We start from the raw sequence: 24842 nt of genomic DNA on the forward strand, positions 1-24842 counted from the left end.
AAATTTATTGATATATATTAGAACAGTGCCTGACACATAGGAGGCCGTTAATATTAACTCTCCTCCTTCTCTGCCGAACACCTCCCCCTTCTCTTCCTCCCCATGAGTGTTTGTGTGGTTTTTTTATTGGAGAACAAACAACCTGATGCTACTGTTAACCCTATGGAAAAATTAGGAGGTCCACAATGTTGTTCTTCAAAGCTGTGCCTTCTGTTGTCTTTCTGCAGCTAGCTGTGTTCCGCCATGTCAGAATGGAGGGATATGTCTCCGGCCTCAATTCTGTGTGTGTAAACCAGGGACCAAGGGCAAAGCCTGTGAAACAGTAGCTGCCCAGGACACCTCGTTACCACTCTTTGGAGGGCAGAGTCCTGGGGCTGCCTCCTCCTGGATCCCTCCTGAGCAAGCAGCAAAGCATACTTCGTCTAAGAAGGCAGACACTCTCCCAAGAGTCAGCCCTGTGGCGCAGATGACCTTCACCCTCAAGCCGAAGCCTTCAGTAGGACTCCCCCAGCAGACACATTCTCAGTGAGTGTTTTGAACTTGTGTCTAGCAAAGGATCACCTTAATTAAGCTCTCGGATGCATTGCTTTAAATCACTGTCCTTTTCCTGCACAATTTGCAGAAATCACTTGGATAATAACATCTTTCTTTCCTTTCTTAAGGCTTTACACATTAGGCTTATACATCGAGTCTCTTAAAAATATTTGATATATGTGTTTAGCCTCTGCAGGAAAATTTACCGTTAAGTACAACCCATGGCAACCATGAGGATTACAGGAATCAAGATTGGAAAGGAATGATAAAGATAGTTATTTGTGATAAAGTTGTTTTAAAATTCTGCTTTTGAGTGGGGAGCTGCTTTATAGAGTTTTGAAGTAGTAATTAAAAAAAAAACAGTGTTATTTTTAAAGTTATCTGGAAAAAGTAAGAATACAGTTTGCACAGAGAAACTACTCGAATGAAAGGGAGTCCCTGCAGAGAGTGTTTCTCAACCTCAGTAGCAGGTTAAGTGTACCTTCTGTTAACACCATGTTTATCTCCCAGTTGCCATGCAGCTCCATTTTTGGTGAATGAGCTTGTTTTCTATTTATGGGAACAAGGTTTTTTTTCTTAGTGTTAGGAAGTAAGTGCCATTCTGAACAAAATGAGAACTCAGAGATTACCGCGTTCTCTGAGTTGCAGTTCAAGCAGCCACTCAGCTGCACCGGGTCCTTAAACAAATTGTCTCCTCTTAATGAGCTATTCTATATGGATAATAAGATGCAGAATGTACTGCAACTATCACTTGTCATTTGCCTAGGAATGTAAAATACAGGAAGTTCCCAACTTAAAAATGGGCTTGACCCAGCAGTTTATTTGTAAGTCATTTGCCTGGAATTTAGAATGCTTCTTCCCTCCGTAGGGACAGCTTCCACATGGTAATTAGTATCCAGTCAGCCCATAGAAGTTATTCATTCTGTTACTATAGACGAAATTATCCTTATTTATACTTCCCCTTCGAATAGGCCACCTCCTATTTCTGCTGAGTGTGGTCTTTTTCTTTTCTCCTCTCATTCCCTCCTCAATCCTCTTTTTTTTTTTTTTTTTTCTGTTTTTCTTCATTTTTCTCCAATTTCTTCTTGTCTCGTAATACTTCAGTTCTATCGTGGTAAGTAGATTTAGGGACTAGTTTGAAATGCTACTTTGCTATTGGTAAACACATTCTGCAACCCTCAATGAGAAGTAATGGTAGGTATAGCTGATACTTAATAAGGGCTTACTGTATGCCAGGTACTCTTTTAAATGCTTAATATGTATTGTTCACTTACAACTCACAAGTACCCTATAAGGAAGATAACATTTTTAACTCTATTTACAGATGAGAAGTCTGAGGTACAGAGTGGTTAAGTAATTTGTTCAAGGTCCCACACTTAGTAAGTGACAGAATTATGATTTAAACAGAGGTTTCAACATCCATGCCCTGAAGGAAGGAGTTGGCAAACATTTTCTGTAAAGGGGCAGATACTAAATATATTTAGCTTTGTGGGACATACAGTTTCTATTGCATTACTCAGTTCTGCCACTGTATTGTAGCACAAAAATAGCCATAGACAGTGTACAAATTAATGAGTGTGACTGTGTTCTAATAAAACTTTATTTTATGTTTATTGAAATTTGAATTTCATGTAAATTTCATAGGTAATGAAGTATCATTCTTTTTGATTTTTTGAACCGTTAAAAAACATGAAAATTGGCCTGGCGCGGCAGCTCATACCTGTAATCCCAGCACTTTGGGAGGCCGAGGCGGTTGGATCACTTGAGGTCAGGAGTTTGAAACCAGCCTGTCCAACATGACGAAACTCCGTCTGTACTTAAAAAATACAAAATTAGTCGGGCATGGTGGTGCATGCCTGTAATCCCAGCTACTTGGGAGGTTGAGGCAGGATAACTGCTTGAACCTGGGAGGCGGAGGTTGTAGTGAGCCAAAATCATGCCATTGCACTCCAGCCTGGGCAACAAGAGCAAAACTCCATCTCAAAAAAAAAAAAAAAAAAAAAAGTAAAAATTATCCTTAACTTGTGGGGCCATATGAAAGCAGGTTCTGGACTGGATTTGGCCCATGAGCTGTAGTTTGCTAACTTTTTCTCTGAAGGATAGTAGTGCTTTTTGTGTGTGTGCCAGAACATGAATATAACTATGTGTCCTCGGAATGATATAAAGCTTTGATTATATCATAGCTAGACATCTCCCTTCCAGCATTGTTTTGGATCTTAAAAACAAAAACAATCCTGTGTTGAACTATGCTTTGGTGATCAAGAGTCAGATTACTGAGAATTGCTATTAGTTTTTTCTAGCATTATGACTTATGTAAACTGCAAAGTAATTTACAAGCAACATTATTCATCTTGAATATCACCTTCCACTGTTAGAATTTGGCCCTCTATGGTGTGTATATATGGATTGTTAGTAAGAACCATATGTCAGATGTCAGATAAAGGAAGACTCCATTTTTTTCCCCCTTCCTTTTGGTAGCTGCAGTGTAATTTAGACAAGAATGTTGTGAGTCAAAGAGGAGGCTAAGGTTTCAGCTGTGACTCAGCTTTGGTAAAATAAAGTCATTAGACAGTTTGCTTTGGAGACTTCATCTGCTGAGTGAAGATGCTTTTTTATGGTAGCATTGTTACAGGCATGTATATATGGGTGTGCCTACTGGTATGCTTTTAAGTAAAGAGAAGAGATGAAAATAGATGGCCTTGGGTGCCATTAATACTGGTATTAATAAACTGTATAGATCGCCCCATTATCTGGTCACTGCAGAGAAGATTAAGATGTACAAGACCCCGTCCTGCTTTTAAGGAGATTTTGAAATGACAAATGAGCTATATGAAGGAAAAGTCGCAATTGGCCCTTCAATTAATTTAGGTTATTACATAATCACAGAGTCGTATCTAATCAGATGGCCAAGGAGTCACATAGGATAAGCCCATTTTGTCTACTTTTGAGAAGTGTTACAATTCTTAAGTTAGCTCTAAGGTCACCTGTTTTAGGGTGTTTCAGGTTTCGTGTTTAATCAGTAAAGGAGGAGATTGATTAAGCTTCCTTAAAGTATTCAACTGTAGACATAAATATCTCTAAAATGCTAGAATGTTTAGTGTTAACATTCATTGTATGGTACATGAAATGCTATCATTTTGATAATTTATTCAGTAAGTTTTTATGGACTATATTTTATGTATTAGGGCACTGTTCTAAAAGCTAGGGATATATAACACTAAACAACTAAATAAAATGCCTGTTTTCTTGGAACTGACAGTTTAGAGAAGGGGGGACAGTTGATAATTGATATAATTAAATTACACATTAGATATTCATAAATGCTGTGGAGAAAATAAAACTGTAGTAGTAGATAGGGCATGCTGTGTGGGTGTGTGGCAGGGAAGAGGGAGGGGTGTGGTGGGGAAGAGGGAGGGGTGTGGCAGGGAAGAGGGAGGGGTGTGGCAGTTTTAAATAGGCTTCCAGGGAAGACCCTGCTGAGAGGCATTTAAGCAGTGAACCCTGCAGATACCTGGGGGTGAGGCAGAGACCTTGAGGCAGGAATGTGCCTGGGGTGTTTGAGGAACAGCTAGTTTGGTAAAATTGTAGTGTTAAAAGCACACATTTTAGGCATGTGGATATTAGATGAATTGGTTTTACCTTTGGCTGAACTGGTTTTAGGCAACTTGACTTAGAACCAAGTACAAATAAAGTTCCTTAGGAAATCAAAGGAAACAGCAGTTGTTTCCAGATTTTGGAGTGTTAGTGCAGTGGAGTCCAGGGATGGCTCCTTAGAGAAGGTGTCTGTGAAAAGATGGTTGAATTCAGATGCATACAACTGGAGGAGAACGGCGTTTCCAGGGGAGGTAATGCTGTGAGGCTAAGTAACCTGGCATATTCGTTTTCTTTGGCTATGTAACAAATCACCTCAAAACTTAGCAGCCTAAAATAACATGCATTTATTGACCGACTGTGTCAGGAATCAAGGGGTTATAGTCAAGCAGTCAGCAGGGGCAGCAGTCATCTGAAGGTTTGACTGGGGCTGGGTAATCCACTGCCAAGATGGCTCACTTTCATGGCTGTTGGCAGGAGGCCTCAGCCCTGGCACTGGCCCTTGGCAGAAAGCCTCACTTCCTCCCCAGGCGGACCCCTCTGTAGAGCATCCTGAGTGTCCTCACAATATGAGGATAAGCTTCCCCAGAGTGAGTGATCCTAGATGAGGGAGAACAAGGAGAAAGCCACAGTGCCTTTATGGTTATGGTCTTGGAGGATGCCACACCTTCACGCTCACCTTATTCTACTCATAAGAACTGAGTTGCTAAGCCTAGTCCTCACTCAGAGGGAGCAGAAGTATGCTATACTGCTTAAATGGAAAAATATCAAGGAATTTGTGGACATATTTAAAAATGACCATATTTAGGATATGATTTAATTAGAACTTGATAAAGATGAAGACTAATGGTAATATAAAGTAATACAGAGCTCTAAAGTTGCTTGAAAACCAAACTAATGACAAGATTTCAACAAAACAATTCCAAAAAGACATAAAACAGAGGAAAAAAAAGTAATGGAGGGAGGACTTGTAATTTAAAAAAGGCTTAAGAAACACATTAACCAATTACAATATTTGGATTATGTTTCTATGCTGATTCAAACAAACTGCTAATAAAAGAAAAAGATAACAATGATGATTTAAAGAACAATCATGAACATGCTAACTGATTGGAAATTTGATGGCCTAAAGGAATGATTGTTGATTTTGGGAGCTGTGATGATGGCATTGTAGTTGTGTTTGTAAGGATGAGAATCATATTAAAGTATTAACAGATGAAATGATGTGATGTCTGAGATTTTATTTAGAATAATCAGTGGGTTGAGGTATAGAGGCAATAAGATTGGTTTGAGGTGGTAATTTTTGAAGCTGGATGATAGGTACATAGGGGTTTCTTATAAAATTCTTTCCTTTTATGTTTTTGAAATTTTCTGTAATAAAGAGTAATAAAAAGATGAAGTTTTTTATGGTCCTGAGTCTTCAAAAACCTAATGTGGTATCTCCAAGGATGGAAGAACTTCTGTGATATTCCTTGAAGTTTGTCACCTCCTAATTGACAGTGGTAACAATAAAATAAATGTAAGCTCATTCCCTTTATTTGGAATAAAGGAAAAAAGTCCCATTATAAAGCTATGCCAATAGTTAAACACTGGGGAAGAGAGTTAGAGCTTGCTGATAGTTATTACTGGGACCTTGTCCGAACTTACTAAAGAATCCAAGGAATTGTTCAGTACTCAAATGAACGATTTCCTTAAACAGTCTCTCAGACTGTAGGAGGGGACCTTGCTCAATATTGAACCCGCACTTCAACCCCACCAACTCTCTCCCAGGTTTCTCTCGTGTGCTTTCCTGTACTTACCACTGTCATGACACAACACAGTCTTTCATCTCTTGGTCCACAGAGGCACACAGAAAGGCTCCAGTAAATGTTTGCTTAATATAGATATATTTAGAGTTTTACCTGGAGAAAAGAAGTGTGAATAATGTCTAAATCCTTGTCTGTGGATTGTTTCGTGAATGCTTATATTACAGGAGGTACCCTTCTCTCTCGGAATAATAGCATTTGCCTTTGTAAGCTCTGAACATTTTGCAGAGTATTTTCCATTCCTTATGATATTTGGTCTGCCCAGCAAGTCTATGAGGTAGGTGAAGGTTTTGATCCTGACTTTATGACATGGGGAAAAAAGGCAGTGAAAGAAAGTTGAACAAAAGGAACTCACTCCAAGGGGATCAGTGCTCAATTCATGACACCTTGGGGATGGGATGAGAACTAAAAATTTCAACCAATCACTGATTTTATCTTGTTATACATGACAAAACTTAAAAAATGGAAGTTAAATTGAAATTACATACAGAAAAGCACAAAGATCAAAAGTGCACAGTCTAGAGATGATCCCAAAGTGACATCATATTCATGTAAGTGCTGTCGGCATTAAATAGAACATTTCTAGCACCACAAAGCCCCTTGTACTTAGACTCTGCCATCTTCCTCCTCACCAGAGGGTGAGGCTCTCAACTTAATGCCAGAGATCCGTTCTGCCTGTTTTTGAACTGTATATAAATGATACAGTGTGTTTTTTTCACTCTGTATTATGCCTGAGATTCATCTATGCAGTTGTGTGACTATAGCTTGCTCATTTATATTATACCACCAATGATTACCGCATCATATGAATATACCAGAATTCGTTATTTATTCTGCTCTTGACTGATGTTTGGATTTTTTTCCCCATTTTTGGCCCTTTTTATCCCAGCTCGATTAAGGTATAATTGACAAATAAAAATGTATTTACAGTATACTTGATATTTTAATATATGTACACGTTGTAAAATGATTCCCACAATCAAACTAATTAACATATCTCTCATCTCACATGGTTAGCATTTTTTGTTTGTGATGAGAATGTTGAAGATCTCGCTTGGCAAATTACCAGTATACAGTACAGTATTACTTACTACAGTCACTATGCTCTTTGTTAGATCTCTGTAACTTACTCATCCCGCATAACTAACATTTTGTACCCTTTGCCCATTTTTTGGCTCTTAATACTGCTGTATAGGTTTGTATATGTGAAAATTCTAGAAGAAGGCCTGGTGTGTTGGCTCACGTAATCCCAGCACTTTGGGAGGCCGAGGTGGGCAGATCATGAGGGCAAGAGATCAAGACCATCCTGGCTAACATGGTGAAACCCCATGTCTACTAAAAATACAAAAATTAGCTGGGCATGGTGGCATGTGCCTGTAATCCCAGCTACTCAGAAGGCTGAGGCAGGAGAATTGCTTGAACCAGGGAGGTGGAGGTTGCAGAGAGTGGAGATCATGCCACTGCACTCCAGCCTGGTGACAGAGCGAGACTTTGTCTTAAAAAAAAAAAAAAATTCTAGAAGAAGACCTTTTATGAAATCGTCACCAAGCCAAACTGGATAGAGCAGTGTGGTGGTTTGAGAAGGACTTCCTAATCCACGAAAACCATGTCAAGTTTGATTGTATCATTACTGTTGGTCAGACCTATTTTGTTGTTTGAGAAAAGCAGACACATGGGGAAAATGGTGAGGCGAGGTAGTGTGTTGAGGAGATGGAAGCAAGCAGCTCTTAATTTTTTCCTCCTGAGACCGACTTCGGAAGAGTAGACCATGACATGGAGGTGGGAGAGACAAGGACAGAACAGAGGAGGTCACTGCCTCACACTGTCTGTTCACATTGCCGAATCTGGTGGAAGCTCAGAAGGTTGCATCTAGAAAGGGGACGTGTTGGGATAGAGTTTGCTCCCTAATACAATTGCAAGAAATCAGAATAGTGTTTTGGTTCTGTGTAATAATAATAGTTAATATTACCTGACTGTTTATTCTGTGCCAGACAGAATTCCGAGTACTTTTTGAGTGTTGTCCCATTTAATCTTCTCAAAACCGTGTGAGATAGATACTGTTATCATTCCCATTTTACATGAAGGGACAACTCAGGTGCAGAGGGTTTAAGTAATCTGCCTGAGTTCACTTAGCTTGTTAAGTGTCGTATCAAGATTCAAATGTAGGCAGTCTGTAAAGTTAACCTCTAAACTATATTGCCTTTAAAATTTTTTCAGATCAAATGTTAACATTTGAATATGCTTTGTATTCCATAGACATTGCCACGAATCCCTCCACAGGTGCTTCTGGGGTTGCCCTAAGTCCTCTTTCCTTGTTTCCCTTGGCATAGTAATTTGTTTCTGTTTGAGGAAGCGTAGACTAAATTTGAAGACTACATTTTTATAATAGCTGTCTGCCCCAGTGTTGCCTGGGATCAGAATAAAGAACCTAAATGATGTCGGTGTTATATGAGGGAGGTAAGAAGTATACCTCAAATTATAGAAAATACATAGTAGGTAGGAAATAAAATGCAAAGCTCAGTAACTTACATGGCAAATGTGCTAAGGGCTAGTGTGTTTTCATTGAGGTTCTCAAGGTTTTAACCTATTTATCTATCCCTCAAAAGTAGTAGAGTGGATCTAGCAGAAATTGCTCATCCTATAGTCTCATAGGCAAGAACTTCTAAAGTAGAAAGCATGTGTACTTAAGCATGACTGGAGAAGCGAAACCTTAGATTTGCTAATCCAGGAGAAAATGTCTGTCGTTTTTCAGGACTGCTGTTTTTGGACAGGATGTTTATGTGTGTATGTACCATAGCAAGAAGAACCAGAAGGACCAGGTGGAATTAAGTAGTGTACTGGAGAATCTGTTTATAACCATTGCAGTTAGGTGGACTTTCCCATGAGTCGGGTGGAGAGGCACTGACTGTCCCCTGTATCCCAGGAGACCAATTCAAAGCATCACTGATTGGAATTAGCAAAATTTTACTTAATCATCCCAATCACTTTCCCAGGCCTGTAAGTAGTTCAGCTATGGCATCCCATTCTTTATGGTACTTCTAGCAAATGATGGGACCCACTTCTTTTATATCTGTGGATGTTATAAGGGTTTTTCATTGATCAGAGCATATTTAATTCTTTGCATCTATGTTCTTGACCTTGCAGTGTTGAATCTTCTTGCTTCTTGCACTTAGAATGCCTGTGATAGACATAAGGCATATTAACAAAGAAAAGGGTGACAGCAAAGCCCAGGCAGCCAGTCTCTTGGGAAAATTACTGGAACTGGTGCTATAAATCCAGTTTATGGGCTTGAAATTTCCTAGTACTCATGAATATTAATTAAACATTGATATGAACCTTGACACAAGTTTGGCTCAAATGCTGGTAGAAAGCAAACAGGGACGAACATTCAGACAAACTTTAGTTATTTTTCACGTGGAGGTCATACAGTTCTAGAGTAGTGTGAGTAACAGAGTTAGTTCTCACCAAAACACAGAAGAAATTTTTAATCAATAATAGTATATTTGAATCGAATTTATCCTGGGCACCTGCTCCTTTGAAAGTTATTATTTGGCTGGGTGCGGTGGCTCACGCCTGTAATCCCAGCACTTTGGGAGGCCAAGCCAGGTAGATCATCTGAGGTCAGGAGTTCAAGACCAGGCTGGCCAAGATGGTGAAACACCATCTCTACTAAAAATACAAAAATTAGTTGGGCATGGTAGTGTGTGCTTGTAATCCCAGTTATTCTGGAAGCAGAGGCAGGAGAATCACTTGAACCCAGGAGGTGGAGGTTGCGGGGAGCAGAGATCGCACCATTGCACTTCAGCATGGGTGACACAGTGAGACTCTATCTCAAAAACCAAAAACAAACAAACAAACAAAAGTTATTATTTGAGCCTAATGAAAGAGAGAACAAAAATTAGGTACAACTTCCCTCGGTAACTTTCCAGAATTTTCAACCAATATAAACCATAAAGTTTTATAACTGCAAGTGTCTGTCTGAATGCTTGGCTCATAGTCACTCAGCAGGGCTGTAGCAGGGCCAGCCTTGAACCCAGGCTTCCTGACCTTTTGTTCCATGTTCTTCTCCTTGCATCGTTTGCATGTCATTATTGTCTGACTCCGCTTAACAAAATAATGGAAAAATACTTTGCACAGTATTTTTGAAGCCCAAAATTCAAATAAAAGGCATAAAGAAGTGACACATTTTAGTTGTTTTATGAACCCTCAAGTAAATCACTGTTGTTTGACCAGAAATTCTTTATCTTCAAAACAATATTCACCAGAAACTTCTGTTTCGTGGAGAAAATGTGACAACCTATTCATTATAGTCAGTTACCAATGTAGAGAACTGTTCCCAAATCTTTAGAATTAGCTTGACTGTCTATCATAGATGCAGAATTTATTTTTAAAAAACTCTCCTTTTAGGGCTTTCTTGACATGGGCATGACTTTTACTGCTTTCAAAGCACTCACCACCTTTTGTTTCTTTGCCTGATGTTGATGTTTTGCCAAGTGCTGGTATTTGGAGATTTGATGGACAGAATTCGAAGTAAGGCATCATTCTTCCTTAATTTGTTCAAAGCCTCTTTATGCAGCAGCTAATCCTTCCTAATTATATTACTAGGAAGGATGTTCTTAACACACAGGAAGATGACATAGACATTTTGAGATTAGGATGCACTTTATTCTGAGAAAAGAAATTTGAAAGGAAACGCTCTCCAATTCCCATTCCTCATTTCCTGGGCACAAACAACCATTTTCTCCTGCCCCATTTGTGAAGCTCTTTTCTCTCTCTCCCTGTCCCTCTTTCATTCCTGTGGCTCCTGTTTATCTTCTGCCTTAATGAAGCTTTTTTGAAGGAGTTTTAAGAAATTCCAAAAAAAATCATTTCCGTGTAATGAGGTAGGCATTTCACACCTTAATTGCTTTAACGTCTTGAAAGGTGACCTGTGAGTCTAAACAGTTGGAAAATTTAGTGTGCATATTTGAAATACTTTACATAAAGTTGAAACACTTCATAGTCTCCTTGATTAATTTCTTTGTTGCCCTGTTTTGTCTTAATTTAATCTAGTGATTTTTACGTGAAAGTAAATATGTTAGTCTGTGACATTATGTTTATTAGATTATTTCCCCTTAATATTTTAAGCAGACTAAATGTGGTTTCTGTCAAATAAGCCTTTGATAAGTCAAAGAAATTGCAGTCTGTGGAGTCTCAGTGGCTTTAGTGGCCTTATGAAGTGTGATCTTATCACCTTATGAAATAATTTTGTGTTTCTTAGATTTTTTTTTTTAGTGAGGTTGAACATTTTCCACATTTTTATAAGTAATTCATATTTTTTATGTGAATAATTTATTAACATCTTCGCACCCTTTTCTGTTACATGTGCTTATAATGTTTTTAAATTTCTGAGAGTTCTTTTCATATTAAAGGTTCTTTTGGTCAAACATTTAAGAATTGTCCAAGGGAATGTACTTTTATGCAAAGAATATTATTAGTACTCTGAATTTGTTTTTATCCTCAAATTTGGAAGAAACTTCTTAAATTGGATTGTAAAAAATCCCCCCTTGTCCATGAGGACAAGAATACAATCTGTTACTCATTGGCTGGGTAATTTATTTCAGAATTCCTTGGTCTTCTGAGAGGCTTATTGACTTGCAGAGACATAAATCTTAATATACTACTAAACCGTCTATAACTTTCCAAGCCTAAATAGTTCCCTGTGCGTTTCTAACTGGTTGCCTTATCTCTGGTTCACCATAGTGAAGATGGAATCTCAATCTTCCTCGCTCCCAAAACACCAATTTTCTATAGTTGATTCATCCCATCAGCAGATATTTACTGAGTGCCATCCACGTACCAGGTATTGTTCTAGGTACTCCAGTTGGAGGGATCAGGCTAATGTGTCTGAAAAATAGTGACTGACATAGCATAATACCTAAAAATCTGCTAACCTATGTGGTGCCTAATATAAATTCTAATGGTGAATAAGGAAGAGGGAGATTGGCAGAGGCTGGAGGACTGGACTAAAGGAACATTGACCAGAGTTAGAAGGACTTGGAAAAGTGAAGGAGAGTCTGGCCTTTAAATAAATAACAGGTGGATGATAGGGTGGGACTGAGTATCCTGTTGGGGAATTGATGTCTTTGCAGGGATTGAAGAATAGCAGGAAACGAGATTGGGTGGGCAGGTCCAATTATGGAAAGCCTTGACAGTCAGACAGAGGAGTTCTGTTTGGGACTCTGAGGAATAAAAAGATGGCTCCGATAGTCACTGAAGAAGTGTCAGGCTCACTCCTGGAAAGCCAGGTCAGGTGGGTGCTAAGAGAGTATGAGGGAATGCCTGGGAGGCTGGCTGATGGGCAGATTAGAGAGTCCTCTGTCTTGCACAGGGGCATGAGAGGGAATCTAATTCCCTTTAAAACAGAAAGGATTCACACTACCAGTCAAGAAAACAATTCCTTTGGATTCAGGTTAAGGAATTATGTGTAGTCTAATGTTGATCTATCTCTCCACCTATGTTAAGTGGAATGGTATGCAATCTTATCCTCTTTAGGAACAGGAAAGTAGGGGATGTCTTTGAAGCTTTTCTGTTTCTTATTCCACTCTATCCCTAGACTCAAATTCATCACCCATAATCAAAACCAGATTTGATGTCCTTCTGTGTTGCTCAAACTAACACATCATGCTCTGTATAGTAATCAAGGTCCTTTTTTCCTGATTCAAATGTTCAACAGATAGTTTTTTACCTTTCTTTATCTTTGTTGGCTTTACAGCTTTGCCATAACTACTTTTTGTTATCTCTACCCCTATCAGTATTAACCTCTGTGTATCTTCTCTGTGTTTTTTCTTGCTACACTAGGAGTGATCTACTTACCTGTATTCCTCCTCCTTTAGGTGGCAGAAGTCCTATGTCTCTGATTATCCTATATTGGTGAACTGGAAGGGAACTTTGGGTAATCGCACACAGGTATATAATAACTAATGGGTTGTTAGGCTCTAAATGTCTTCCTAGTTGGACTGCATTCTCGTTAGTTATTAAAATAAAAAAGGAAGTAACAGTCTGACACAAAAATTGCATATTTATGTGATACTATTAATAAATAAAGCAATTTTTGTTTCAGACATATTTGTTTATAGGTATTAAGGTCTAAAGTTGCAAGGAAAGTTTTTATGATTTGCTTTGTGAAGTCTAGTAACATGCTGCTTAATAAAAATAATAGTATTGCCTTTCACAGAATCAGAAATGCTTTGCATTCCTAGTGAGGAAATGCTATGCTTATTTTAAAAAACTTACATGTTCATATCAGCTGTATATTCAGATTAATTTAAGATGTTCACAAAAAACAAGGATTTGATCAAGCTCAGCTTTATGCTCAAACTAATTTAGGATTTTCATAAAAAACAAAGATTTGATCAAGCTCCATTAGGAAGTCTTTGACCAAAACCAAAAGAAATGATTGGGACTTTCAATTTCATATACATTTATTGAATATTTACTGTGTGCCAGGCACTGTGCTGGCAGCCAAACTATTTTTAGTTTCAATGAATAATTGATAGCTGGAATATATTTTTTCCTTCTTTTTCTATCATTTCTAGTATAAGTGTTTTTAAAAATATTTTTGGTAGAGAGCTATATTTTTATAGGACAAAATGTGTAATGCTGTTCCCTCCATTGATACTAAGTCAAAATTTTATCTGTTCAGTCAAAGCCCAGTTCTGGTGTTAATGGGCCTGGATTCCGTTGATTAAAGGATTAACTTACTATATCATTACCTGTGTGCACCAGGCACCCTTCTGAGTTGCAGACACAGCACGTGGGAAGATCTAACTAAACTTGAACCTTAGGAGTACAAACCTCTTCTAGGTGTTTTCAGGTGTGAGCAATCTGATGCAAGTGGGAAAGACATCAGAAACACTGAGCAATAATAGTGCATGAAATAAGAGCTCCTATAGAGTTTTAGAAGAAAGGGTTAAGATGACTATGACGGGGGAAAAAGGGGCTTTTAAAATGTGTGTGATATTCCACAGGAATAGCAATCTGCAGGCTAACTGGCTGCAGCTGGATGGACTTTCTTTTGTATGGAGACGCTGCCTCTAGTGTTTAGGAAAAAATGCACACTAGAAAATAGTGCAACATTATGGTGCCATCTGTCTTGAAAATGAATTATTTTTTACTGTCTGCTATAGAGTAGTTCCCAGACAATGAAAAAACTTCAGCTAGCTTTGGTGCTATTTTGCATATGGACAATTTTAGCAGGCAGAAGCCTTTAAAGTTGTTTCAAAGGGCCTCAGGAGTTATCAATGTGATGTGATGAGACTGTTTGCCATAAGCCTCTCAAGAGGCAGAGGCCCTAACCCCCTCGCCGGCTCCCCGAGAACAGGAGAGCAGCTGGAGTCATCCTTGCATCATTCACCCTCCTAACTGGGTTTGCGATTGGCTGTTAGGACATCTTTCTCTCAGATGGTTGTTTATTCTTTAATTCAAAGTTTCACTTTCTCCTTAACAGTGTTCTGGATTGTTTTTGAGGGAATGATGGCGTGGATACACAAATCTACAGAGTTAGAAGAATGAGACAACACTTGAAGGATTGTCGCTCTAAAAAAAAAAAAAAGCCTGAAATGCATTCATTTCTCAGACTTCTTTAGAATAAATTCAAATGAGAAAGAATACTGAAAACATTTTGAGAACCTATGAAAACACTTGTTGGTATTAATATAATTAAGGTATTTAAGTTTAAATGTTTAAAGCTGATCTTTGAGGTGTTTTAGCTGGACTTCTTAAAATTTTGTAGTATGAATGTATATAAACTGTTTATAAACTGGCTGAAGGCAGTTAAGCTATTAATGTTTGGATATGAAAATCTATAATGATCAGAAAATGGGTTTTGTATTCCATATCATCTAGAATGATGACAGGCCTGGAAGCATAGGACAGAGCTGGCACATTTTCAAAGGAATTCTTCCTTGATCTGGATACTATAATGAAAACACAACTGCATTTGGTGGATTTATTATATACAATACACAATATGTATAATCATTTGGAATTTGGGTTTGCTTTCTGGTTAGAGGTGCACTGGTTATAGCTGATTATATATAGGGCTTGAAATAACATCTGGTTAAAAATTTAGGGGGCTGACATTTCCTCTCAAAAGAAAGACTGTGGTGAAAATGAATAAATATGCAATATGGAAACATCCATGCCAATCAATTAGTAAAAGGGCTTAAGTAAAAAAAAAAATGTGCACGCAATTTGAACATTTACGATTATGCCAGTGGGCAGCAGGTGGCAAGCTTTGCTTTTCAATGTTCTTCAGTTTTATTTTTATACCACGGAATGCCAAAATTTGAAGAGGATGGTTTGAGTCCACTGGAATATGTCATTCCTTGGCAGTGCAACCTCGAACCACCTCGTTTGCTCATTGTGCATAATTGCCTTTCTTTGGATGCTGTAGCCGACCCTTGGTTCCCCTTGTTGCCGATGGATAGGAATTAATTCATATGAGCAATGCTCCATTCTCTTGCGATTTTAGCAACACGTTGCTAATGGAGAAAATAAATTAGAAACAAATGAGTTTCTTAAGGCAGTCCTTGTACGATTTATAAGAGGTTTTGTTGTGTAGTTTTACTTAGTTCTAAACGACACATATGTTGCTTGTAATTTAAAAAATTACTTCTAACTGGCTATTTACCTTGATATGGAGATGAGAAGTAAGCAAAACTGCATAGGATTTCATGAAAGTCTCTTGAAAAATCAGAGAGGAATAACACATTTTGAGACCAGAATGGAAGACCATTATCTTTCCATAGGATAAACTGTATTTAGTCAGGATTTGAATTTTAAATCTGGAAGACAGGCTGAACTTGAAATGGGAGTGATGGTGAGGTGGACGCCAAATTATTTTATAGTCTGCTGCATTTGTTCATACTGTTTTTGTTTCCTGAGACAGCGTCTCACTCTGTTGCCTAGGCTGGAGTGCAGTGGTGTGATACTGGCTCACTGCAACCTCCACCTCCTGGGTTCAAGTGATTCTCCTGCCTCAGCCTCCCAAGTAGCTGGGACTACAGGCGCATGCCACCACACCTGGCCAATTTTTATATTTTTACTAGAGACAGGGTTTCACCATGCTGGCCAGGCTGGTTTCAAACTCCTTACCTCAGATAACCTGCCTGCCTTGGCCTCCCTAAGTGCTGGAATTACAGGCATGAGCCACCATGCCCGGCTGTTCATACTTTCTATATAAAAAATTCTTTTTGGGTTGTTTTATGCATTGTGAGACATTTGGAAGAGTTGAGAAGAATGAAAAGACATATCAATCACTGTAAACATTTCATAATCTGTAAATATTTAACCCCTGCTCTGTACTCAATTTTTTCTAGGCTTTTTGTTCGAATTGAGTTCACATAGGGTATAATTCTATGTTCATGACTTTACATTCTCAACTTTTTTTCTGTTCAGCATTTTTTCTTTTTAGAAAAGAGATCGTTCATAACAATTATAATTTACAACACACATATTTTAAATGATAGTAACAAAAAAACTCTTGTACCCACCACCTGGCTGAAGAAATAAAAACACTGTCATTATCTTGGAGGCTCTTACGTGGCCCTTCTTAATTCCTTTTCCCCTTTTTCCCAGAAAATATTGATATCAGTTATTTCCTGCTTTTCTTTTTAGCATTACCACGTTTTTAGGTATTTCTGGATACTGTGCTGTTTAGTTTTTGACTTTTAAACAAATACATTGTTTGTATTCTTCTGAGACTTGCTTTTCTTGCTCAAGGTGTTCTTGGCACTTGTTTGTAACAGTGGCTCTATCACCGGTGGAGGGCTTACTAAGTAAAATGCAGCTTCTTGGGCTCCATCTCAGAGTTTCTGATTTGGTGGGTGTGGGGAGGGGTGGAGAGTTTGTAGCTAACAGACTCGCAGGTGATGCCAATGCTGAATGCTGCTGGACGGAACCGCACTTTGAGGACCTCTGATTACAGCTGGGGATTCTTTTACTTTTTATCCCATTATATCAATATACCACAATTTATCATTTCTGCTGATAATGAACACTGGATTGTTTCTAGTGTTTTGCTGTTACAACAGTGTTGTGATGAACATTTAAAAAATTTGAGACGGAGTCTCACTTTGTCACCCAGGCTGGTGTGCAGTGTGGCAATCTTGGCGCACTGCAACCTCCACCTCCCAGGTTCCAGAGATTCTCCTGCATGAGCCTTCCAAGTAGCTAGGATTACAGGTGTGCACCACCATACCCGGCTGAGTTTTGTATTTTTAGTAGAGACAGAATTTCACCATGTTGGCCAGGCTGGTCTCAAAATCCTGACCTCAGGTGATTTGCCCACCTCATCCTCCAAAAGTACAGGGATTACAGGTGTGAGACGCCATGCCCGGTCTCATGATGAGCATTTTTGTACAAGTCTTCTGTTGCATACTTTAAAAATTTTTTTAAGAATGTAATCGAAATGCTTCCCTCAGATTAAGGGTAAGTGTTGTTTCATGAAACTTTTGTTTTTGGAACACACTCTGCTGTGTAAAATACCTTTCTTATAGCGAACTCTAGTCAAAAAAAGCTTAACAGCCTCTTGTCCAGAGTAGTTATATGGATCATGCTTTCTTTGTAAAATGATGATCCTTTTCTATCTCATTGTTATATTTTTCTGTATTATCTTCTAAAAGCTTTTCCTTTCACATTTCCTGTAATGTACCTGGAAATGATTTTTGATTATTTCTGATTTTTTTTCTGTATGGCTAACTTATTGTCTTAGCACTATTGTTGACTAATTCTCCCCCATACTCCTCATCCAAAAAAAAAAATAAATAAATAAAAACTACAAAAACTACCATATCATATTTGTCTCATTATACACATAAGTTTCTAAATACACATTTTTTTTTCTTATACACATAAGTTTCTAAATATGTATAAGTCTGTTTCTTCATTCTCTATCCCATTGTGTTTGTTTTTTTGAGTAGCCTTAAGTTAGTGCCATGCTACTGAAAGTGCTGTAATTGTGTAGTAAGTCTTAGAAAGTATAATAATTGTGTCTCTTGTGCTGGGTTCTGGCTGATTTCTTGTAGTTTACTAATTCTCTGTTTAGTTCTGTTATACCTACTGTCATCTTTTCAAGAGTTATTTTTTAATATCGGTAAGTTGTATTTGACTCTTTTTTCAAACTTCCTTAGTGTATGTTGTCTTATTAGTCATATTTTTGACATCTTTATACCTATTAAATATATGTTATATATCTTATAGTTGCAGTCTGATAATCTGCAGTTATTGCTGGACTGATTTGACACTTTTATTTTCCTCTGATTTTGGCTTGTTCCTTGTTCATTTTGTGATTTCTGATTATAAGTATTCACTGGAATTTTATTTCTAAAATTCCTTAAGATACAGTTTTTATTTTATTTATTTTTTTTTGAGACAAGGCCTCACTCTGTCACCCTGGCTGAAGTGCTGTGGCATGATCATAGCTCACTGCAGCCTTGACCTGCTGGGCTTAAACAATCCCCCCACCTCAGCTACCCAAGTGGCTGGAACTATGGGTGTGTGCCACCATACCTAGCTAATTTTAAAAATTTTTATAGAGAGGAGGTCTCATTATGTTGCCTAGGTTGGTCTTGAACTCCTGAGCTTAAGCAGTCCCTCTGCCTTGGCCTCTCAAGGTGCTGGGATTTCAGGGTGTGAGCCTGGCCAAGATCCTGTTTTAAGGAGGGTACCTACAGAGGAGGGCACTTGTGTCTGCTTTTCACAAGTTCCCTAGTGGGGTACTACCCATTCAGGTCACTTTTAATTAAATGTTGGGATTGTTATTGTTTTGATAACTCAGATATTTTTTAATTCGAATGCCAAGCCAGCGTAAAGGTGAACTTATTGTTAGGAATTCTTACCTGAGATTTATGTTGTTGCTTGTCTTCATGTTTACCCGAAGCCCAAACTAAGACAGATGTGACTCCTCACGTTCTCTCACGGTGCAGTGGTTTGGTTTTTTTTGTTTTTTTGTTTCCCTTGCAGAAAGTTTTACCATGAGGGTTTCTGATCTCTTTTACCTTATGCAGCACCAGGTTTTTTCCCCGTGCCCCACGAAGCATGTTAAAACCTGTCATCTAGGCATCCAGAAATGGCAGATGCCCCTCCAGGGAAAATTCCTGTTCTGGAGCCAACTCATTTCCCTGGATTCATGCTCCCTGGTTGTTCCTGGCCTCTGAGGATTTCTCTTGCTTTCTTGCCAGCTCAGCCATATTTTATATTTTGTCCAGCAATCTTTGTTGTTTTATCCTGGCACATTTTCTCTGGACACCTAATCCTCTGTTTTGCCACAAGTAGGGATCCTAGTTAATTTATTTTAAAGAGTTTGAGTTCTGAGAATTAGAAAATATTTGGAAGCTAGACCATAAAGTTTCTTGTGCTGCAGGGGACCCATAGCACTGTTGAATGACTATACTCTTGAGTCTTTGGAAAGATTCCGGCATTCTTTTCCTTGTCATTTATGACATGAGAAGTCTTAGGAAAACTCTTTTTTTTTTTTTTTTTTGTGCCAGAGCCTCATGTAACCAGTGGCCGGTGAGCCTGGGAGATGTGTGGGATCCTCTGGGGCTGCTTCTCCCATGCCTGCGTCTGCCTGGGACACCTGTGCTCAGGGCCCTGCCTCCAGTTCCTGCCCTTAGTCTTTTTGTCTCCAGCCTAGTCCTGAAATCTCATCTCCTGATTCTTCATTTTGCTCAGTAGTTTCATTTGGGCAGTCTCTAGCTCTCACTAACATGTACTTGTGGAGTACTGATTAGTGTGTTCAGAGGTTACATTGGGCTTTGAGTGTTATAATCCCACTCTTTGAGGGTTTGATGAAAGAAAATTGAAGTTCTGTTCATTATCATTCTGGGAAGACGAAAGAGATAGTAATTTAGGGGTAGGAAAGGGGCAAATGCATATTTGTTGCTTTTACTCCAGTGGCATCTGACAGGAAAAAAAAAACCAAAAAACAAAAACCCATACTTGTTCTTACAAAGGAGAGTTGTTAGAGAGAGAAGCCTCACCTGTATGTATTTTTTAAACTGTAAATACTCCTGAATGAACTTTTGGTAGCTTTAGGAGCTGTAAGGGGAAACAGTATTGTATCCATTTAGAGTATGCTTCTTACCTCTTGTACTACATTTAACATCTTCAGTTCTTAGACTCATGCCTTGCAGTGACCACCTGTAACTTGGTAACCTGCAGAGCATTGCCAAATATATCGAGAGACCAAGTGAAATATCTTTTCTAACCAAAATTAAAATCAGCTGTGTTTTTGGCTGACCAGTTCTAATTCCAGACTTGTCTAAATCATTGAGAAATTATATGTTGTGTTTATGTGTGGGGGGGCCCACAATAATATAATCATAGGCAATTAAATTAAATTGAGGGAGTGAATGAAATCAAACACTTCTTTTTACCCTGTATTTCTTTTTCGGGATCTGAGTTGGAATTTGATAACCATCGGTTTATTATAGCAGGGTCAGTACTGGAGTGATAATGGGTTCGGAAAGGCAGGTTCTGGGCAAGAGAAAGCTGAAAGTTGCTTAAAGTTGAGGTTTTAGATGACGAAGCTTGGTTTTGCTTGTGGTTTAGATTGGGACTGCACCAAGATGAGGAAGGTGAGTGGGTGTAAAATCTTGGGAGTGCAGGGGAGGAATCGGGGAGCGGCCAGAAAAGAGAGAGAAAATGGGACAGGTTTTGGAATCTGGGAGCGGTCGGGGAAGGCTGGGTAGAGCAGGGCACAGAGGCCCATAGAGATCTCATTCCTTGGCATGGAAGAAAAATGAGCAAGGGTTACTTGAAGGGTAAACATTGGATTTGAGATCGTGGGTCCTGATTATAGGAGGCAGTAATCAGTAGTTAGTGAGAGCCTGAAGGCAGGAAAGAGCTGCTCAGAGAGAATTCACAGGGCATCCAAGGATGAGTATAGACCCAGATGCTTGGAGCAGTGGGTATCAGAAAGTCAAGCTCCCGAGAGTACTGTCTGCCAACACACACGAGGATTAGAGACTCCTCCCTGTGGTGAAGGAGCTCACAGGTCAGTGGAAGACATACCTGTGCATATGTGTACATGCATGGAATAATATTTCTTTGTAGTAAAGGTAACGAGAGAAGCTTTGCATCAGGTAGTCTGGGAGTTCCAGGAAAAGTGATGTACCTTTTCCTACTCCATGGAACCTAAAACTCATTTCAAAGCCCTTGGTAATACACGTCCATCTACTGCCTGCTTAGCCATATATGTCGCTGCTCTCCAATCCACGCCTTGCTGTTCCCTCTTCATGCTCCTTTTCCGCTCCACACTTTGTGTTCCCGCCTGTCAAATTCTCCCTTGAATTGTCATGTCAGGTATTTTGCATGCATGATTTGTAACAGAGGAGACATTCAAATGATTGAGATATTTACTGCACAGCACAGGCATACTACTCAGTCGGAACAGAGTCAGCTGCAGTGCTGGGTCACCTGCGTTTCTGGATGTTATTCCCTTAGTGCATGTGCTGCATGGCAGGGAGGTCTGAGGGAGGTTTGGTGGGATGGTCGTGACACCTGAGGGACTCAGGATAGCAGTTCTTTATCATTTGCTGTGGAAGAGGTTTGACAGTTTTACGATGGTCACACTGTGCCGGTACCTACGAGCTGACTGTCAGACTGCCTCGCAAGCACCCCACCGTTAATACCTTCCTTTTATAGATCTGGAAAATTAGTTTCAGAGAAGTCAAGCAACCTGTCAAAAGCACAGCTAGTAAGTGAGAATTAGACTTTGAACACAAGTCTGTCTGACCTCAAGTAATGATGAAGAGGTCTTTACCACCATACCACGTCTCACATCGAGTGGAGTCTTGTATTGCTCACTGTTTTGTCTGGGTCAGACCTCTTTTTTTTTCTAGCTAGATGGCTATCTAACAATACAGATTGTGTCTTTTCTGTATTCTCAGTGCCTAATCTGGAATGGAGCACAAGATAAATATCATTCATTCCTTTATTTATTCTGCAAACTCTTAGTGAAGACCTACTATGTGCCAAGCTTTGTTTCAGGGCATAAACAGATAAATAAGGCATGATAGTCACCCTTAGGGAACCCACAGTTTACTGGAAGTCTCAGTCTCTCCCTCTGTCTCTCTCCTGCTCACACACATATATAATTATAATGATAAAGGTATGTACCACATGCATCTAGTTGCATTTATTTGAAGAGGTGAGGTAGCTGAGGGGGATATGGTATGTGTCTCCTTTACAGGATACTGCCAAACTGTTGGATACAGTGATTATACCATTTTGTTTTCTTGCCAGCAGTATATGAGAGTTCCAGTTGCTCCACATCCTCACCAGCACTTGGTATTGTCAATTTTTTCTTTGTGCCATTCTAATAGGTGTATAGTGGTAGCTCACTGTGGTTTTAATGTGGATTTTTCTAGTGATCAGTCTTTTCACATGTTTTCTAGTATCTTTGCATATGCATGCTTGCCATCCATAGATCTTTAGTAAAGTGGACTTTTAGCACATGTTTTTAACTGGTCTGTTTATTTTCTTATTTGTTGATATGACTGACTTTTAACGTAACTTTCTTTTCAGGAATTTATTAATTAGGTTTCCAGTGCATTTGATATAAACAGTTTATAAAATGCTTCAAAGAAGATGCTCTAGCAGTGGTTGCCAGGCAAAACTAAAATGGACTTTGATCCTGACTGGGGCAAGAGTGGTGAGGATGAGGTTTTTTGTGTGCTTTTCCTCAATGTGGTTTCGAAACAGGAGGACAGAGCAAAGGGAGAGAAATAAGAGCCAAGAAGCTCAGCAGGGACTTTGATCTTCGGTCTAAAAGGGAAAACAGGGATTCTTTTGGTTGCCAGCAGAAGCTGGAAGGATTAGACATGCAAAGGGATGGTTTACTCTGATGAGAAAAGCAATTGGACAACAACAACAAGAAGCACAGCAAGGCTCTTAAAAATGCCCATCCTTTTCAGCCCAAAATTGGATGAGGCCAGACCAGTGGGAGGTTTCTACCACTGAAGATGAGGTCGAATTATTTTGTCATCCTAGACTGATCTAAGCAGATATTGAATACTTTTAGGAAAGGTAAGAATGCCTTGATCTATGCCTAGATATTTACAATAGGCTGTAATTTTTGATGTTTATGTTGTTATGCTTATAAATTGGTATTTCTTAAAAGAAAAAATATTTGGCTGATGATGTAAAAACTGTTCTGGGAAGGAGTCTGTATAAAGCTAAAACACTTCCTGCCTCCTGTCTCCTAACTTGCAGGCCCTATGCCATTGGGAAACACAGCCAGGCCAATGGTTCAAGGCCTTCTGGACACCTGACTAACTGTACCCCAGCATTGCCCACAAAGCTTTGTGTACACGAGTATTTTTATGGGGAATGGTTACATAGCTCCTCTCAGTCCCAGGGACGTATAATCCCCAAATGGCTGTGAACCACTGTTCTAGAGGATGAGCTTGGCAAATTCACTACAGTGATGGCACAGCAAATATTCCGTGTCTCAGCTTGAAAACATTATGGCAGGAAGTCCTGCGTCAGATGAAATTAGGTATACATTAAAGTTGTGGGATTAAGCCGAGTCTTTTCAACTCTTGTGTATAACAGCTTTGATTCTCTTCCTGACATAATGAATCTATAATAATTGGCCAAGGATTTTTTTTTTGATTATTAAAAGAACTACCTCAGATAATATGTTCCTGATTATGTAACTGTAATTATAAAAAAACCCTATATTATTATGCTTAATAAAAGTCAAAATTCATAGGCTGGGTCTAATATATGCACCTCGCCATGCTGTATATTAGAGAAGACAATAGCGTGTAAGCTCTGATCTTTTTGAGAAGACAGGAACCACATGCACAGAGCATGAAGTGCAGAGGAGAGTGGTGGAGGGAGAGGGTGTTTCAGGCTAGGATGGGCCAATTTTAGCTGTGGATGGAAAGGTAGTATTTGATAGACCAAGAGGAGAGGAAACCTGTAAGCAATTGCTCAGAGGAGGAGGAAATAGAAGAAAGAGTTTGGCTGAGCGTGTTTTACATGGAGTATTCCTGTCAGGAGAATAGCCACAAGTGAGGTTGATAATTCAACACAGGTGAAATGATATTTTGGAAAATGTATCTGGTGGTGGAGGACCAGGCGGTGCAGGACTAGGCATAGAGAAGGGAAGAGACTGAAATGAGAAACAGTGTTTAAGTAGTTAATGTAGTCACATAGCTATGAAGAGGGAGGGCGTAAGCACAAAGAAAGGGATAGCTGGGATAGCCCTCGTAGAGGGTGGAGAAGGCAGGCTGTGCCTTATGTGAGGAGATGGAGGCCGACGGTCAGGTGATTCCACTGACTCTTACACTCTATATTCACAGGATAGAATTCTGCTCATTTTTTTTTCTTTAAGGGTTTAAAAAATGTTCAAAAGGAAAGCATTTAGACCTTTTATGGAATACAGTTGTTAAGGAAAAGGTTTTTGGTTTTATTATACTTTAAGTTCTGGGATACATGTGCAGACCTACAGGTTTGTTACGTAGGGATACATGTGCCATGGTGGTTTGCCGCGCCCATCAACCCGTCATCTACATCAGGTTTTTCTCCTAATGCTGTCCCTCCCCTAGCTCCTCATCCCCTGACAGGCCCCAGTGTGTGATGTTTCTCTCCCTTTGTCCATGTGTTCTCATTGTTGAACTCTCACTTATGAGTGAGAACACTCGGTGTTTGGTTTTCTGTTTCTGTGTTTGTTTGCTGAGAATGATGGTTTCCAGCTTCATCCATGTCCCTGCAAAGGACATGAACTCATCCTTTTTTATGGCTGCATAGTATTCACTGGTGTATATGTGCCACATTTTCTTTATCCAGTCTGTCATTGATGGGCATTTGGGTTGGTTCCAAGTCTTTGCTGTTGTAAACAGTGCCACAGTAAACATA

The 24842-nt window shown here is 39.2% G+C and overlaps 1 protein-coding gene across 8 annotated transcripts in view; it reads left to right on the forward strand.

Annotated features, from left to right (window-relative positions):
* The window catches only part of LTBP1 (latent transforming growth factor beta binding protein 1), a 461690-nt gene that overhangs the window by 92175 nt on the left and 344673 nt on the right, over window positions 1-24842 (forward strand). For 7 of the 8 annotated variants that reach the window (XM_032239266.1, XM_032239268.1, XM_032239267.1 and 4 more), the window contains exon 3: window positions 228-525. In XM_032239266.1, coding sequence (XP_032095157.1) covers window positions 228-525 — 298 coding nt within the window. Of the gene's footprint in view, window positions 1-227; window positions 526-22317; window positions 23004-24842 lie in introns of those variants that run through there. The other variant, XM_032239272.1, reaches the window with a different exon arrangement.

The sequence above is a fragment of the Sapajus apella genome, unplaced genomic scaffold (genome assembly GCF_009761245.1).
Source record: "Sapajus apella isolate SASKATOON/1434 unplaced genomic scaffold, GSC_monkey_1.0 scaffold44, whole genome shotgun sequence".
Lineage (NCBI taxonomy): Eukaryota > Metazoa > Chordata > Mammalia > Primates > Cebidae > Sapajus > Sapajus apella.